The sequence below is a fragment of the Camelus bactrianus genome, chromosome 9, assembly GCF_048773025.1.
Source record: "Camelus bactrianus isolate YW-2024 breed Bactrian camel chromosome 9, ASM4877302v1, whole genome shotgun sequence".
Classification (NCBI taxonomy): Eukaryota; Metazoa; Chordata; class Mammalia; order Artiodactyla; family Camelidae; genus Camelus; species Camelus bactrianus.
This window is the reverse complement of record NC_133547.1, coordinates 6,299,396-6,318,068: the sequence shown is the minus strand read 5'-3', so window position 1 is coordinate 6,318,068 and position 18,673 is coordinate 6,299,396. Positions and strand designations below refer to the sequence as shown.

The 18,673-nt window shown below is 46.9% G+C and overlaps 1 protein-coding gene, 1 long non-coding RNA gene and 1 other non-coding gene across 4 annotated transcripts; all 3 read left to right on the top strand.

Moving 5' to 3' along the window:
• Positions 1–358: 358 nt before the first annotated feature.
• RCN3 (reticulocalbin 3) lies at positions 359–9,349 on the top strand. Of its 2 annotated transcripts, none has more exons than XM_010946980.2 (7): positions 359–515; positions 928–1,175; positions 3,027–3,229; positions 4,342–4,514; positions 6,795–6,855; positions 8,370–8,569; positions 8,816–9,349. In XM_010946980.2, the coding sequence occupies exons 1-7, from the start codon at positions 369–371 to the stop codon at positions 8,921–8,923; spliced, it is 1,140 nt and encodes a 379-aa protein (XP_010945282.2). In that variant the 5' UTR covers positions 359–368; the 3' UTR covers positions 8,924–9,349. The 2 variants fall into 2 exon arrangements, with proteins under 2 accessions (XP_010945282.2, XP_045366662.1); XM_045510706.2 differs by having other exon boundaries at positions 417–515; positions 911–1,175.
• A 2,391-nt stretch (positions 9,350–11,740) lies between these two features.
• Positions 11,741–16,766, top strand: LOC123614552 (uncharacterized). Its single transcript, XR_012508961.1, has 2 exons — positions 11,741–12,232; positions 14,207–16,766. It is a non-coding gene; the product is annotated as an uncharacterized LOC123614552 (long non-coding RNA).
• LOC123614570 (U6 spliceosomal RNA) lies at positions 15,621–15,727 on the top strand. Its single transcript, XR_006722006.1, has one exon. It is a non-coding gene; the product is annotated as a U6 spliceosomal RNA (small nuclear RNA).
• Positions 16,767–18,673: the final 1,907 nt, after the last annotated feature.

Sequence of the window (18,673 nt, the reverse complement as noted above, 5' to 3'; positions counted from 1 at the left end):
TGGAGTCTGACCTGACTCCCTGGTGGAGGGGAAAAGAACTGTTCTTGAGGAAAACAAATGCCTCTTCTGGCCTCTTGGTTCCCTTCTTAAAACAGGCGGACAAAGGGAAAGAGAGAAAAATACATCTCCCGTGAGGCTTTGGAGCTAGAACAAACTGGAGGTAGTTAGGAAGGGCATCCCGATGCCTGCCGGGAGTTGTAGTTCGCGCGGCTGCGTATCTCCCGCGTTGCCCAACCCGCCTGCTCAGGGAAGGCCTCCTCAGGGGAGGGGCGGGGCTGAGCCTCGTGGGCCGCGTTTTCCTTTGTGGACGTGGCGAGGGGCGCCCAAGGCCTTCCCAGCTCTCGTCAGCCCCGCCCTATGGGGCCCTCATGAGCGCTCATTGGTCGGAGGGCGGGGCCTCTACGCTGCAGGAGGCGGGGCCTCTACGCTGCGGGGCCTGGCTGGAGAGCCGCCAAATTGGGCATCTTTTTGCAGAACGCAGAGTGGAACATAGCGAAGTGAAGCTGCCTAACGGGGTAAAGGGAGGCGGGGGTGCGTGGCCTGTCCAGGGGGGATGGTTCGGGTCCGCTTGGGTGGAGGATTGGGGTCCAGGCTGAAAGCGACGCCCGGGAGCCTGCATGATTTCTCTTTAGCCACGACTCCGCCTTGAATTATGCGCGGGAAGTGCGCCACGTCTCCCGCTGGAACCTACCCACTTGTGGCTCTGGTACCCCTCTAGGGCTTCCTCAGAAGATTCTATCCCTACAGCTGGTTTTACCTCTGAGAACCCCGCCTCACTTTTCCGCATCCCCTCCCTTCTTGAGCCCCAGACTTTGCAGCCAGCTCTCAACTCTGTATCCTGTACTGTGTTTCCCCCACCCCATCATCCTGTCCCGTCTCTGTCCTGTTTTCTGTGACCCCTGACTCCTAGCCTCCGCCACTCCTCAGGGACTGATGATGTGGCGACCGTCACTTCTACTGCTGCTGTTGCTGCTTAGGCGCGGAGCCGAGGGGAAGCCGTCTCCTGACGCCGGCCCTCATGGCCAGGGGAGGGTGCACCAGGCGGCCCCCCTGAGCGAGGCCCCTCATGATGACGCTCACGGGAACTTCCAATATGACCACGAGGCTTTTCTGGGACGAGAAGTGGCCAAGGAATTCGACCAACTCAGCCCAGAGGAAAGCCAAGCCCGTCTGGGGTAGGAGAGAGATGGAGGAGGGAGGAGGAGTCAAGGTTGTAATTTTAAAGGAGATCGGGGAGGCCTCAGTGAGAAGGTAATATCTGAGCCACGTGGGTATATAGGAGCATAGCACTCCAAGCAGAGGGGTACAGTGCAAAGCCCTGAGGTAGGAGTAGTCCTGATATGTTTAAGGAACAGTGAGGCCCTTGTGTGGCTGGAACCCAGTGAGCTCAGGGATAGGGTAGGAGGTGACAGCAGAGAAGGAACCAAGGGGTCAGATTGTGCAGGGCCTTTCGGGCCACGGTGAAGATTTAAGCTTTTCTCTGAGTGAGATGAGAGCCACAGGATGGCTCTGAGCAGAAGGAGGATGTAAGTTGACTTGGGTTTTAAAAATCCCTCTGGTTGCCATGCAGGGAACAGAATATAGGGAGCAAGAAGCAGGGAGCCCGGTGAGGAAGTGGCAGCAATTGTCCAGGTGGGAGACAAGAGACTAGGGTGGCCAGATTCAGAGTGGAGATAGCGGTGGTGGTCAGATCTGCTGACTAGGATATTGTGCACAAATGGGGTTGGATGAAGGAGGAATGGGGGAGGAAAGGCAGTGATATGGTCACACATTTGTAATAGCATTTATTACAATGCCTGGCACTGTTCTAAGTGCTTTACGAGGCTTAACTCATTTAATCTTCACATCTATGCTGTGGGGTAGGTTCTATTACTTATTCCCATTTTACAGAAAGGGAGTTTGAGGCACAGAGAGGTTAAGTGACTTGCCCACAGCCACACAGCCAGTAAGAAGAGGTGGCAGACTTTGAACCTAAATAACTGGCTCTAGAGCCCAAGCTCTTAATCACAGCTGGAACCTCAGGGTGGCTGGATCCCGACAGATCAGAGCAGAGACAGCCTAGCACAGGAAGGAGGGGTGAGCTACCTGGGCAAAGGCCGTCTCGGATTCGACCTGGGGGACTGGGTCGCGGGGGGCTTTGGGACAGTGACAGGAAGGAGGGCTCTGTTAGAGTTGGGCGAGGACACAGAGCAGCGGCGGGGCGTTGACAGGGGAGAGGGAAAGGACCTGGGAGCCGAGCGACAGGTGTGGCCCAAGAGAAGGGGCATGAGATTGACCTGCTACGCGGAGGTGCACAGAATCAGGCTGGTGCGCGAGGAGGAATGGGTGGAGACCGAGCCCGCAGGGTTGCGGCTGGTGGTCGTAGGGCAAAGCCTGATAACTGCTGGGAAAAACTAGGGGGAAAGGGTGAGTCGCAGAGTACCGCGGGGCTGCATAAATAGAGGCCAGAAATTGACACGCGCAGCCAGGGAGGGGGCGGGCCAGAGCGAAGGGTCTGAAAACTGACAGCCAGTGGAAAGGGGAGGGGCCCGAGACAGCGAGAGGTCCAGGGAATATGTGGCCTTGGCAGTCGGAGTTCAGAGTGAGTCTTGGAGCAGAGGATCTGCAGGCGAGGGGCGAGATGCGACTCTCCGCCCCCTGCCCCCGCCCCAACTCGTTCAAGCCAGAGATGGAGCACGTGCAGGGTTGAGGGGTGAGGCCAAAGTGGAGGGTGGACTCTGGATTGTCATAGGTCCTTACCCCAAGCAGGCATGTCGTGGACCGCAAGAGCCAGACGTAGGCCCGCAGGGTCTCAGAAAGGACACTGTCGCCTCTGGGAGCAGAGCTGGGTTTGAGGAGGCGGAGCCCTGAGGTGGACGTGGTCCCAGGATAGACAGGCACCTCCACCCAGTTTGCCCGTGATTCGTAGACAGTGTTTTCAGCCCTGTGTGTGTGTGTGGGGGGGGGGTGTCTCGAGTGCGTGGAAGAAGGCAGGAACCAGGGTGGGCGGAGCCCCAGACTGATGGGTGTCCCGCCCCGGCTCGCAGGCGCATCGTGGACCGCATGGACCGCGCCGGGGATGGGGACGGCTGGGTGTCGCTGACCGAGCTCCGCGCGTGGATCGCGCACACGCAGCAGCGGCACATAAGGGACTCAGTGAGCGCGGCCTGGAACACATACGACACCGACCGCGACGGGCGTGTGGGTTGGGAGGAGCTGCGTAACGCCACCTACGGTCACTACGAGCCTGGTACGAGGCGAGACCCGAACTCTGCTCCCCACACACACCATGGCCCGGACCTTTTTGATACCCTCATCCTGAGAACCTTAAGCTGGTTAACCAGATTCCTGACCTTTGACCTCCATCGCTTGCCCAGGGTCTACCCACTTCTAGGACTTGAAGCCCCCAATTCCTGATCTCTGGCTTCTCATTCTGACATCCCCACTGGGGAACTTCAGATCTTGACCAGGGACTTCTACCTCCCAAGCCCTAATAGCCTGACCCTTGACTGCTGACCTCTCTTCCTGAGAACCCCAAAGCCCTTTACTCCACCTCTGAATCTGGATTCCCTTCCCCTTCTGGATTCCCACCGCCCCAGCCCTCGGCCCCCATATCGCTTGTTCTCTCCCTCCTGGACCCTCATCCCAGCTTCCAGCCTGTCCCTCACATATTCCCAGAGGGATCTTTCCACACTCAGAGCCACTCTGACTTCCCCTTGCTCATAAACCCCCATGGCTCCCCAGGGTCCCCAGGAAGAAGTCTCAGCTCCTCAGCCCGGCTGGCTTCCTTTTTCTTCATTTTCTGCCGCAGTTAAATAGATCTGCAATTTCCCTGAATTCCCCATGCTTTTTAAAACTCTACACTCAGCACACACTGTTCCCTTTGTTGAAAATGCCCTTCCTCTCCTCTCTGTCCAGCAACCTGAGTCAGTATACTGCATCAGAGCCTGACTTCAGGGCCCCGTGGGTCAGTGTCAACTCAAAGTCCATCATTCCTGGCTGCATGACCTTGGGCAAGTTATTTCCTCTCTCTGAGAGTCAGTTTTCTCCTTCACAGAGTGAGAATAAATAGAATAACCCACTTTACCTGATTTTTGTGAGAATCAAATGATTTTTTGTAGATAAGGAGCTTAGCACAAAATAAGCATTCACTACAAGGTAGCTACTATTATTTATTACTAATTCAGCGGAGGTCTCCCTGCCCTGACTAGAGTCAGATCCCTTTGTCTTTTTTTTTTTTTAACTGAAGTATGGTGAGGTACAATGTGTCAATTTCTGGTGTACAGCATAATGTCCAGGCATGCATATATATATGATCCCTTTGTCTTAAAGCACGTCTCACCAAGATCCCTCCTTCCCTAGGTGAAGAATTTCACGATGTGGAGGATGCAGAAACCTACAAGAAGATGCTGGCTCGGGACGAGCGGCGTTTCCGAGTGGCTGACCAGGATGGGGACTCAGTGGCCACTCGGGAAGAACTGACGGCCTTCTTGCACCCTGAGGAGTTCCCTCACATGCGGGACATCGTGATCGCTGTGAGTAGGGGCCAGAGGAACCCTCCTTCCCACCTCCCTCCCCGGACCCATGCTTCTGATACCAGGACTAGCCCCACCAGTGCTTACCTTGGGGGATCCAGGCATCTGGTCCTCCCACACTTTCCCCAGGGGCCCCAGATCAGTGGTGGGGTGGGCAACACCTCCCATTCCCACCTCCCAGATCCCCAGTGTCTTATATCTCCTGGTCTGGCCTCCCCCTTTCTACTTTGGGTTCCAGGCACCCACTCTGCCTTCAGAAAACCACATCCCCCAAAAGTGCCTTAGGGAGCCCCCATCCTGGCTGAACCCCAGGAAAATCCCAATCCCAGGCATGGAGTGTCCACTCTGAGGCCATTCCTGCTGGCCCCTAACTTCTTCTTCTTCTTTTTATTAGACTTTAATTTCTAGAGTAGTTAAGCCCTTCCTGTGTGCCAGGCACTCTTCTAACACCTTTACCCGTATCATCTCTATTTAATTGTCATGGCAACCCGATGGGGGTGGGTTGTCATCTTCATTTACATATAAGGACACCTCAGCACAGAGAGATGAGGTCATGCGGGCAAGAAGTAGCATAGTCTGGATTTGAACCCAGGATTGGAAACCATGGTCTAAACCAGGGATCAGCAAACTGTCACCTGCTGCCAAATCCAGCCCACAGCTCGGTTTTGCCGGTGAAGTTCTGTTGTAACACAGCCACACCTACTTGTTTACATACCCTAGAACTGCACAGTCGAGTCCCTTTGACAGAAAGTGTACAACACCACATCTGAGATATTTACTATCCGGCACTTTACAGAAAAAGTTTGTCAAGCCCTGACCTAAGCTCAGCTGTCAGTGAATTGTGAGCATAAGCTCCCCACACATAGGATTTCAAAACGTGAATGTTAGCCCTAACTGTACTATAAGGAGGAAACTTAAGGGAAGTTACTTACAATAAATACCAGGCGGAGGGAGGATATAGCTCACTGGTAGAGTGTGTGCTTAGCATGCATGAGGTCCTGGGTTCAATCCCTAGTTCCTCCATTAACAACGACAACAAAAAAACCCTTGGAGGGCAGGCAACTCTGTTTTCCGTATCAGTATGATGTTCTTGGTGGACCATTTTGACACATACTCAATACTTCTTCTCTTGTGTTTTTTTTCTTCTTCTTGAGCAAACACCTTCTGTTCCCCACTTTTAATTTTTTTTTAATTGAAATACAGTCAATGCCAATGTGTCAATTTCTAGTGCACAGCAGTGTCCCAGTCATGCATATGCGTATGTTTTCATATTGTGTTCCCCACCTTTACCTTCAAAATCACTCACTGTAAGACGATACAGGCACCTGACACTCCAGCAAAGTCAAGTTCCAACGTTTTAAAATGGTTTACAGATATGATACAGGAAGCCCAGTAACATTTGACTTTCAGATGAACAACAGATAAATAATAACTTAGTAGTAGTAGTAGTAGCAGCAGTATGAATAACAAATAATAACAAACGATTCTTTAATATATGTCCCACACAATATTTGTGGGGATATTTATCTGAAATTCAAATGTAACTCAGCATCCTGTAGTATAAGTATGTCCCACATAATATTTGGGACATACTTACATTAATCCTAAATATTGCATGGGATATGCTAATTCCAAATATCATGTGGGGTAACTTACACTAAAGAATCATTTGTCATTTACATTATTTGTTGTTATAAATTCAAGTGTAATTGAATGTCCTGTGTTATTTGCTAAATCTGGTAACTCTACAGTACTTACATATCAAAATTCCTGTTATTTATTATTTTATTTTATTTTATTTTATTTTGGGGGGATAATTAGGTTTATTTACTATTTATTTTAGTGGCGGATGTAAGGATTGAAAAAGGACCTCAGGAAACAGTTATCTTCTCTCCAAGAATTTTTTTCCTAATGGTACTGGGGATTGAACCCAGGACCTCATGCATGCTGAGCATGCACTCTACCACTGAGCTATACCCTCCCCCAGCTTAGAGAATGTTCCCGGTAAAGATGTTAGGGAGGCAGGATGGCTCTTTGTGTGAACCCATGGGACACTTGGGTTCCCTGGCTCCCACCAACTAAGTGCAGGCAGGGCCCACATCTTTATGATACCCCAGGAAGTCCCCAGATCGTCCATGCACCCCCAGGGAGAGTTACGCCCTGTAGGGACTTCTCCGCTGTCTGGCCCGTGGCCACCCCAGAACCAGATTCCCAGAGAGAACCTCACAGCCTGACGCCAGGGTCCAGCCCCCTCGGGAGCCAATACCGCTTTCTCCCCAGGAAACCCTGGAGGATCTGGACAAGAACAAAGATGGCTACGTGCAAGTGGAGGAATACATTGGTGAGTGGGACCTGATTCCCTCCCCAAGGATGCCTGTCCTCTCCCGAGCATGAGTGGCAGCCGATAAATATATCAACCCTTAGAGCAAAGGCCCTCTGAAGTTGGGGCAGGGGCGCTGCAGGGGTCCATGCGTCTACCAAACATTCACTGAGCATCCCCTGCCTGCCTGGCCAGGGAGACATTTACTGAGCATGAGTATTTGCTGGGCCCAGCAAATCTTTATCAAACACCTAGTGACTGCCAGGCCTGGGAGACATTTACTGAGTCCCTTCTGCGTGCCAGATCGAAAAAGCATTTATCAAGCACCTACTGTGTTCCAGGGCCAGGAAACACTTCTTGAGCATCTCCTGTATGTTAGGGGTTGAGGATACAGCAGGGAATATCACACACCTGTCCCTTCCTGGGAGGGTCTGGCGTTTCTACAAAGTCAGGGCTCAGGGTCTGTGTTTGGTCCGGGTAGGAAGTCAGTAAACTTGTCTTGGACCTGCATTTACACAGTAAATGCTGCATGCATCTCCTGTGATTCGGGATGTTGGGGAACCCTCACAACACCCCCCAATTTCCCCTTGGTCCTGCCTCTGGGCCCTGCCCTCAGAGGGCAAAGAATTTGGTTGAAGGGAAGGCTATTAAGCATGGATGTTTTTAAAGTTTGAAAACATTTTTCTAGAGAATGCTTTTGTGGGACAAACCTGCAGGTATTTTATTTAAGCATAATTTATTTTTTTATATCTTTGAGGAAGATAGAAATCTCAGTCTCCCTCTCTCTCTCTCTTTCTTTGGTAAGAAAGAACTTCCAGGGGAGGGTAGAGCTTAGTGGTAGAGCCTATGCTTAACACACACGAGATCCTGGATTCAATCCCCAGTACCTCTATTAACAAGGAAAAAGAAAAGAAATGGTGACTTAGGACCATTAAAAAAAAAAAAAAAAGAAACTTGAAGGGTAATTGGGTACCAGTGCTGGGTAGAGACTCTATCTTTGATGATACCCTTGTGACAGCTCCGTGGCCTGTCCCCTAAGGAGAGGAGGGCAATTCTGTCCTAATCATACTGGCTTTGTGTCTGGTATAAAAGGACTTGTCAGGTTGTAATGTCTTCCAAATCCATTGATGGGCTCCTGGGGCAAAGAAGAGTTTTTCAAAGGGGTTCTGAGTGTGGTGAGCTGTTCAAAGTATAGTTTTAGAGGACCTCCTGTTACCTGGCCAGAAAAGTCTTCACTCATTCCTCCTTCATGTGAGTGCCTACTGTGTGTCGGGCCCTGCATCACAGGATGCACATGCTACTTCCACGTATGCATCATTCAGATTGATAGATGATTCAATCAAGCCAATGATCGATCAGTCAATGAAGTCAATTTCACATGCAGCTTAATGATCACCTTTAAGTCGGGTTTCGCTGTTAATCCCATTTAAACAAAAGAGGAAACCAAGGCAAACAAAAGTGAAGTGAGTGGCCAGAGGTCCCAGGGTCAAGAAGTGTGAGTCCCTGATGTCACAATGTTGTGCCCCCGACCCCAGCGGATCTGTACTCAGCCGAGCCTGGGGAGGAGGAGCCGGCCTGGGTGCAGACGGAGCGGGAGCAGTTCCGGGACTTCCGTGATCTGAACAAGGACGGGCGGCTGGATGGGAGTGAGGTCGGCCACTGGGTGCTGCCCCCCGCCCAGGACCAGCCACTGGTAGAGGCCAACCACTTGCTGCACGAGAGCGACACGGACAAGGTGTGCGGATGGGGGATGATGCCAGCTGGGTGTGCAGAAATGACCAAGTCCTGGGTCTGGAGCTTTGGGGGTCCCTGTTTGGCTGGAGAAGAAAGAGGGACAGAGAGATCGAGGTGGGGAGGGAGAAAAGGAGGAATGGAGATCTGGAGAGAAGGGGACGGAAACCTGAGAACCATACTTAGGTTCAGAGGGGTCTCGCAGGCAGGGCCCCTTGTCATCCCTGCTGACTTCTGATTCCCCCTCCAGGATGGGCGTCTGAGCAAGGCCGAGATCTTGGGCAATTGGAACATGTTCGTGGGCAGCCAGGCCACCAACTACGGCGAGGACCTGACACGTCACCACGATGAGCTCTGAGCCCCAGCACGCCCACTGCAGCCTCGTAGCCCCATGGGCTAACCCATGGAGGGGTCCCGGGGCCAGGCCTTCTCCGGTCCAGCTCTGCAGGATGTGGACACAGCCCCCGGCATCCCCCTGACCCTGGGATCTCTTGGACCCACTGGGTCAACTTCTCTCCCTGGGCCACCGCAGCCCCACCAAGGGTCTCACAGACCTGAAGGGTGAAGGACCACTCATCTCTCACTGGCAGAGTCTCCCAGCTCAGACCAAGGCCCCCCACATCAAGCTCAGCCTCCACTAACCCCCCAGCTCCAAATCTGAGCCTCACACTACGCAGATGAGAAACACTCCCCCGGGTGCCTCGAACTGGCCGGGCCCCCAGCACTTGCCCAAAGGATGCCTTCTCTCTGCCAAGGAGGCAATAAAATCTAGTGCTGGGCCTCATGTGTGTGTCTCTCTGAGGGGGTGACAGGGGCCTAGGGGAGGAATTGGGAGCTGTGATTGGGAGACAAACACGCTGGGGGTTAGGTGGGGAGGAGACAAGGCATTTGATGAGGGTGCTCTGGGGTTGGCAGGGTTTGAGGTCATTCCTAGAGACAAAAATTAAAACCAGGAGCCTGGACCCAGTAAACAAGCCAGCCAGACAGCTCTGCCATCTGGATAGCAAGTGATGGCAACGCCCTGTTAATAGAGTGGCCAGGAAAGGAAAACACAGTGAGGAAGTACGCCACGGGGAGTGGTCCAAGCAGAGGAAACAGCAAGTGCAAAGGCCTTGAGGCAGGAGTGGACATGGTGTGTGTGAGGATCAGCAAGGAGGCCAGTGTATCTAGGATGGAGTGAGCAAGGGGGAGAGGATGAGAGGTGAAGCAGAGAGTGAACTAGGATCAGGTCATACAGGACCTGTGGATAGGTCATGCTGGTATCTTTTGGTGGGACAAGCTAAAGGCAAAAACTCAAAGAGGGGGTCAGAGACCAGAGAGATGGGGACGGATTTATTCTCTGAGCCAGGGAGCCCCTGGAGGGTCCTGAGAGAAGATGGATGCCAGCTGACTTAGTTTTTTGTTTTGTTTTTTGGGGAGAGGTAATTAGGTTTATTTATTTATTTAATTTTTTAAAAAAGGATTGAACCCAGGACCTCGTGCATGCTGAGCACTCACTCCAGCACTGAGCTGTACCCTCCCCACCCACCTGATGCCAGTTGCCTTGGGTTACACGGCAGTCCCTGCTGCTGAGTCGGCGCAGGGGCCAAAGTCCAGCAGGACAGTACAGGCATTCAGGCGAGAGAGCAACACCTCACGTATGCCTTCTGCAGCCCCATGACACCCACTTGTTAAATTCACCTTGAGGGTTGGACATGCCTTATGGTTCTGTCCTGGCAGTTCCACTCCTGGTAGCTCCCTGAACAGAAATGTAAGAATCAGATCACCAACATAAGGTTCGTGGTTGCTTTATTTATGATAGCCCCAAACTGGAAACAACCCATGTGCTCAGCCACGGGAGGGCAGGTAAATGCATTGTGGAGACTTCACCCGCAGGGAGGATGCAGAGCAATGGGCAAGATTGATCTCAAGGCTCCTGGCGGCAGGGAGGAATCTCACAAACCTTGTATCAAGCAAAAGAAACCAGATGCAAATGAGCATGCACCACGTGATTCCATGTATAGGAATTTCAAGCACAGACAAAGGTAACCTAGAGATTAGAAGCCAAGATAGTGCTTCCCCTGGGTGGGTCCAAGGGGGTGTCTAGGGAGCTAAGCTTGATCTGGGTACTGCTTCCCCAGGGGTGTTCAGTCCATAAAAATTCATCCAGCTGTCCATGCATCATGTGTGCCCTTTTATAGATTTCCATTCAAAGTTTGCTTTCCAAAAGTCCCCCTGATAAAGAAGATGTGGTATAGATATAGATATAGACGTAGATGTAGATATAGATACAGATATAGATAGATATAGATATAGATATACACATAGATATACACATAATGGAATATTACTGAGCCATAAAAAAGAATGAAATAATACCATTTGCAGCAACACGGATGGACCTAGAGATGATCAGATTAACTGAAGTAAGTCAGACAAAGACAAATATCATATGATATCACTTACATGTGGAATCTTTAAAAATGATATAAATCTTATTATTTCCAAACCAAATATAGACTCACAGACATAGAACACAAACTATGGTTACCAAAGAGGGATAAATTAGGGGGATGGGATTTGCAGATACACACTACTATATATAAAAATAGATGAACAACAAGGACTTCCTGTACAGCACAAGGAACTATAATCAATTTCTTGTAATAACATATCATGGAAAACAATCTAGAAAGAAAATATATATATATATATATGTGTATGTATAACTGAATCACTTTGCTGTACACGTGAAACTAACATTGTAAATCAGCTACACTTGAATTAAAAAAAAAAACTCCCCTGGTCTTTAGCACAGTGAAACTATTCTGTCTGATACTGTACTAGTGGATAGATGTCATTATGTATTTGTCAAAATACATAGAATGTACCACACCAAGAGTGAACTCAAATACATGGGTGCACTGTAGCTAGTAAGAATATCGTATTGATTCACCAATGATAACAACGTATCACACTAATACAAAATGTTAACAGTAAGGAAAGCTGGGTTATATAATGGAATTCTCTACTTTCCTCTCATTTTGTCATAGGCAAGAACCTAGTGTATTTCATTACAAGTTTATCATTCAAGGGATGTTGCCTGTAAGTTTAAATTATACATAATGGCCCATCTCTGGGAACCCTGCCTCCCAGGTAATGAGTGTTAAGCTAAAACACCTTTGTTTAGCTCACAGGAATCATCCTGACCAGGCTCACCTGTGAATGGCTGCAGGAAGGACGAAATTAACACAACCCCTCTGGACTCTGGCCGGAACCAGGACTTTCCCCACCTCCCTTTTTAGTATAAAAGAAGCTTCGACTTTAACTTGGGGAAGGTGGTTACTTGAGGGCACTAGTCCACCGTCTTCTTGGTCTGCTGGCTTTCTGAATAAAGTTGCTATGTCTTGCCCCAACACCTCATCTCTCGATTTATTGGCCTGTTGGGCTACAAGCAGTATGAACTTGGACTTGGTAATGAATTTTGCAAAGCCAGCCCAGAGGCTTGGGGCTCACGGCCAGCTGGCCCCTGTTGGGGAATTTTTGGGTAAGGCCCTAGCAGCTGCCAGGACCACTTGTTCTGAGGATCTTCCCTTCAGATTTCCCCAAAGCAGCACTGGCTGCCCCAGCGCTTGGCAGTTGAAGCAAGAAACTGATGTCTGGGAGTTAAGCAGCTCCCTATAGTAGGGTAAGTTGCTCCGGTGTGTACAGCCAGAAACTCTTTTTTCCTCCATTTGGGGCTTTTTTCCCCTCCAAAATCAGCCAATTTGTTTTGTATTTGAGTGGGGTATCCGTTGGAGAGAGGAAATGATTGCTGGACCTAATTTGTGAACCGGTTCATTTGTTTCTTTGGATGTTGGCATCTTTGTGCGGCCTTTGTGTTTTGTCTTGTATTTCTATCTTTAAAGATTGGAGAATGTTTCGACTATTCTTAAAAGAAAGTCCTCTGAGGCGCATTTTGGATAAGCAATCTGATTATAGCTCTGAACCCATGACTGAGAGGAAGATATTTTATTGTAACAATGTGTGGCCTAAGTACCTGCTGGGATCACCACAAGGGGTTTAGGCAGGGTTATCTTGGGACCCCGTGCACCACGTACTGTCACTCTTGCTGTATTAATTATGTCGTTTTTGGTCTCCTGGATTGCTGGTTTGGATCCAACAGTGCTCCAAGGATTCACATTGCGTGAGGGTTGAGTTGATGATTCTTCTGACATGTAAAATCCGGAGACCAAATGTGAGGGTTTCTTTAAGGGTTTCTGTGTGTTCTTTGGGTTTTTCATTTCATTTTGTTTTGGTATCATTTCTCCATTTATAAACTGAGGTCAAAGGGAGGAAGGGATAGTCCCAGGAGAGAAAGAAAGATTTCACTAAAAATCACCAAAAGCCCCACCCCAGAGTTCAGCCCAGTTGGTTGATGCCAAGACAGAAAGGCATTTGTGCGATTACATCAGGTGGGAGAAAGTCAGGTAGTCGTCACCTTACGGTACTAGAAACCCAAGGTAAAATCTGTCATACAGGAAGAAGAGAAGGGGAACGAGGGTGAGGATAGGTTGCTCCGACTTCAGATCGAGCTGGCCGTCCCAGCTGCTGCAGGCGTTATGCTCGTATCTACACCCCGTCCATCGCCTCTCTTCCTGGTTCCAGATACTGGGACTCCTGACACTGTGGTCGGACTAGCTCCGCCTCCTTATAGGGATCAATGAGAAAATCCTGTGTTACTTCCCAGGGCACAGGGACCTGGTCAGGTACCACCATCCAAGACCCAGTCCTCGGGCAGAACAATTTCCTTTCTGTTCTTATCTGGTTATCCAGTAGGGGGCCTAAATGCACACGGCCGCCCGCTGGTTTTCTATGTCTGCATAGTCTTTTTCTCCGCCTCAGGCTTGTTTAATTGGCAACCCTCGTTACCAGGACGATCGTCTAGATACCCGATCATGTGAGATCCCTGAGAAGGCCAGGGAAGATGGGTACCAGCTCCATCTCACGGACCCAAGTGGGACGCCTGAAGCCCGCTTGGGCTGTGCCCACAGCTGAACAAAACTGGGACCCCAGTGAGGGAGGAACACCCTTCTGAGAGCACTTCCGGAAGTGCATCTGGGCAGGGCTTTGGAAAGGGGACCCAGAGCAAAAGCATTTGAGCAAAATCCAAGAAGTTCAGCAAAAACATGAAGAATTTTGAAAAGCACTTCTGAATTTTTGGAAAGCATTGATCAGGCCTACAGACGTCATACTGATGCAGATCCCGAGGCCCCTGAAAACACTAGTATGGTAAATTTGACCTTTTGGGTGGGCAAAGCGACTCAGGTATCAGGAGACAGTTGCAAAATAGATGGCACATTTGGAATAAACCCTTCTCCACTGGTAGATGTTGCTTTTAAAGTGTTCAACAGCAGGGAATAATCACAGAAGAAAAAGGACACGCAGGGTGAGGATATAGCTCAAGTGGTAGAGCCCACACTTATCACCCACGAGGTCCGGGGTTCAATCCCTAGTACCTCTATTTTTAAAAAATTATCAAAAAAAGAAAGAAGATGCATCTTTATCCATTCATCTATTGATGTGCACTTAGGATGCTCCCATATTTGGTGATTATAAATAATGTTGCTGTTAATAGTGGGATGTACGTATCTTTTCGAATTAATGTTTCTGTTTTTTTCAGATATACGCCTAGGAGTGGAACTGCTGGGCCATATGGTGGTTCTATTTTTAGGTTTTTGAGAAACCTCCATATTGTTTTCCATGGTGGCTGCACCAATTTACATCCCCACCAACAGTGTACAAGGGTTTCCTTCACATCCTTTCCAACATTTGTTATTTGTGTTCTTTTTGATGGTGGCCATTCTGACAGGTGTGAAATGGAGTCTCATTGTGATTCTGATTTGCATTTCCCTGATATTAGTGATGTTGAGCAACTTTTCATGTTCCTGTCGGCCGTCTGCATTTCCTCTTTTGGAAAAATGTCTGTGCAGTTCTTCTGCCCATATTTTAAATGGGTTGGTTGGTTGCTTGCTTTTTATTGAAGTACAGTTGATTTAAAATGTTGTATTAGTTTGTGGTGTACAGCTTGGATGGACTTGGAGGGCGTTATGCTAAGAGAAAGAAGTCAGAGAAAGACAAATACTGTAAGATATCACTTACATGTGGAATCTAAAACATACATAACAAACTAGTGAATATAACAGAAAAGAAACAGACTCACAGAAGTAGAGAAGGAACTGGTGGTTACCAGTGGGGAAGAGGGAGGGGCAAGATGGAGGGGGAGGATTAAGAGGTACAAACTGTCAGGCATAAAATAAGCTACAAGGATGTGCTGTCCAACATGGGGAATAGAGCCAATATTTTATAATAAATACAAATGGAATATAATCTTTAAAAATTTTGTGAATCACTATATCGTATACCTGTAACATACAGTATTGTACATCAACTATACTTCAATTTAAAAATATGATATTGTAAAATAAATACATACATTTAAAAATGGTATTAAAAAAAAGAAGATGAAAATGAAACGCCACTTTTCTGGCATCTGGTACGGAGGAAGGGAAAAAGATTGCCCCAGGTTAAAACATAAGGAAAACAATAAAAGACAAAGCAATGAGACAATAAATAAATTTAAAAATATATAAATAAGAGACAAAACAATGAGATCCTTGCCTGTGGTAGAAAGAGAGGAACATCCTGGTGCCCTATTCAAATTTCCCCACAGGAGCCCTGGGGGAAAATTGACAATGACAAATAAACTTTACTCAAATGCCTCAAGGTACAGGAAATTTCAGATACCTGCTAGCGTTCCTGGACACTTTCTCAGGATGGGTGGAGGCATATCCCACCCCGACAGAAAAAGGTCTCCTAAGTGGTGAAAGCACTCCTTCAGGAAATTATTCCCCGATTTAGACTGCCTAACACTCTTCAAAGTGACAGTGGGTCTGTTTTTGTCTCCAGTAAAACCAAACAGAGATCTAAAGCACTGCAAGTTAATTGAAAATGATCCTCAACCTGGAGACCACAATCAATCATGGTCAACAGGAAAAAACAAGAAAATAAATCATATGTTAAAAAGAAGAATTGCTGTGTTCGTGTCAGCAGCACATATGGTAAAATTGGAATGATACAGAGAAGATGAGCGCGGCCTCTGTGCAAGGATGGCACGCAAATTTGGGAAGCGTTGCATTACAAAAAAAAAAAAAAAAAAGGAGGAGGGGGTTTAGGATGCATGAGGTCCTGGGTTCAATCCCCAGTACCTCCTCCAAAAAAAAAAAATGAAACCTGATTAACTCCCTCTCCCCTCAAAAAGAAAAAAAAAAAAGGAGCATTGCTAAAATATGTCAAGAGACTAACTTCGGATAAATTGCAAGTTGCCCTGCTACAGATTAGAGTGGTTCCCCAGAAGCAGGCTTAAATTAAACTGCAATTGCCAATGATGTTAAAAATTTGCACACCACAGTAATTTCTGTTTTGAGTTTGCCTCCAACAGGTCTGCCTATTCAACTGAAGTAGCCTTATATCCTTTCTGACCTGGAGACCAAGTCCTTCTTAAAAACCTGGAGAGAACAAGGAACTGAACATCAGCTGATTGCAACGTGGACAGAACCATGCACTCATCTTGTCAAGCCAGCTGGGGTGAAGCCATGGATTCATCACAGTTGGATTAAAGCAGCATCACTATCATCAGAAAATGACCCAACTCCTGAAAAGCCTGGGGAACAATGGGTTTGTGAACCCTTAGAAGACACAAGATTGCTCTTAAAAATAATAAGTAGAGGGGGAAAATTATAACTACTTTAACATTTTTTTGTTTCAACTTCTTGCTTCTAGAATATAAAATACAATTATTTTTCTATATCAACCTTGTATCCTGTGAACTTGCTAAGTTTATGTATTAGTACTATAATTTCTATTCTATTCTTTATTATTGTTTTGTTTCTCCACTAAAGTTTTTGTCTTTTTATTTGTTATAAGCATACTCTTAGGCTCTTGAGTGAGGTTACAATAGCTATTTTTAAAACTTCTTATTTCTAACATATGGGTCACTTCAGGGTTGGTTTCAGTTAACTTATTGCCTTTTCTCTTGAGAATGGGTCATATTTTCCTATTTGTTTCTATTTTGAGTAATTTCAGGTGGTATCCTGGACACATTGCAGAAAATCTGGAGTCTTATGTTTCTCTGAAGTGTATTATTTTTTCCTAAGCAACTTATTACCATGGTTGAACTCAAACTGTAATCTCTGCAAATTTTGTCTCTCTTGTGAAACTTGTAGCTCAAATTTTTAGTTCACTTTTTTTTTAGGTTTAGCTGGGCTTCCTGGAGTGTATCTCATGCAGATGTGATACAGGGTCAGCTGGGTATCTGAGCAGAGTTTATATAAAATATTTGGAGACACCCCCTCCCCCGCCGGATCTCTTTTCCAGAATTTATGTTTCCCTTTCCTGTTGCTGTGGTGCTTTAAGCTAGGAAGACAGTGGTTTTTCCCCTGGTGTTTTAGCTGCCCCTTGGGTCATGAACTAGAATCCGCTCCTAGGCTGAAAGTGGTCCAAAGGAGAAACTCACCACTGCTTTCCTTTTTTTCTGAGTGTCGATTCCCCTGCAGGTTCTGCCTGCTTTTGTGCACTTTCCAGTGCCTTTAGGTAATGGTTATCTGTTTTATTCAGAGTTCATAATTGTTATCTGTGGGAGGGTTGGCATTTTAATCCACGTGGGACGCGAAGTTTTCATTGTAACATACTGCCCCCTAGTGGCTGAGGGGGAGAACTGGTTTAGGAAGGAGTAGGACACGTTTGTAGCTCACTTGGAGGGCCGCCGTGTTTGAAAATCTTTTAATCAAAATAATACACACAGCAACAAATTATTTGTAGAGAAAAATTTATAATAAAAATTTGCCGAGCCGTTGCTCACTCTTAGTGTCTCTCCCCAGACTTTTAAAAAAATATTTTGCTCATTTTGTTTATTTTAAATTTATGGCAATATACTCCTAGGATACAAAATTCTAAATATGTATGATGTTATATACTAAAAAACAAAGTCTTCCTTCCACCAAGGTCGGCTCTTCACAGGCATCCAGGATTTTTATCAGGGAGAATTCACACAGATTTAACCAAATATGTACAACTTATTTTTCTTTTTAATGGACATGATAGCAGATGATATTTTTACCTTTGTTTCTCTTTTTTTCATTTTATTTTTTATTGACATGTAGTTGATTTACAATGTTAGTTTCAGGTGTAAGCAAAGCGATTCAGTTATACATGTACATACTTTTTTTTCAGATTCTTCTGTTATATGTTTTGTATCTCATAATACGTTTGAGCCAGAATTCTCCAATTTTAATTTTTTAATTATTAATATTTTTATTATGGTAATAATACATTTTGAAAACGATTTTTAGTCCATAAAGAAAATCTTCATTTCCTTTTTTTTCCTTCCCTCCCTCTCTCTTTTCTTTCTTATAGCTGAGTAATACGCTCCTGAATAGATGATTTAACCAATTCTCTACTGATCGACATTTAGGTTGTTTCTGGTCTTTTCTTTTACAATCGGTGTTGCACAGAAGGTGCCAGCATATCTGTAATTTCTGTAGTTTTCCATGAGTTTAACTACAGATAAATTCCTAGAAGTGGAATTTATGAATTTGGTAGACATTGCCAAATTGCCAAGGACATCTCTTTGTTATGGTTGTGAGTTTAAGGTCATTTTAATGGGAATATAACAGAGGTGTAGAAAAGTGTACAACTCAAGTGTTCAGTGAAATGAATTTTCAGACAGCATGCATGCATCTGTAACTAGCACTCAGATCAAGAAAGAGAACAGTATCAGTCCCTAAGAGGACCCAGACATCACCTCCACAAGGATAACCACTATCCTGATTTTGAAGAGCATAGTTTGCCTATTTATTTAGAGAAGTAGAAACACACTGTGTGCATTCAGACATGATGGGCAGAGCAGTCCTTCCTCTTCACTGCTGTATAGTATTCTACTGGGAATGGTCCACAGGTCATCCATCTTGCTGTTAATAAACCTTTGGGTCATTTCCCAGTGAGGGGCCATTACAAATAGAGTTGTTGTTGTTGTTGTTGTTGTTGTTGTTGTTGTTGTTGTTGTTGTTGTTTGAGCCTGTTTGCTTGTCTG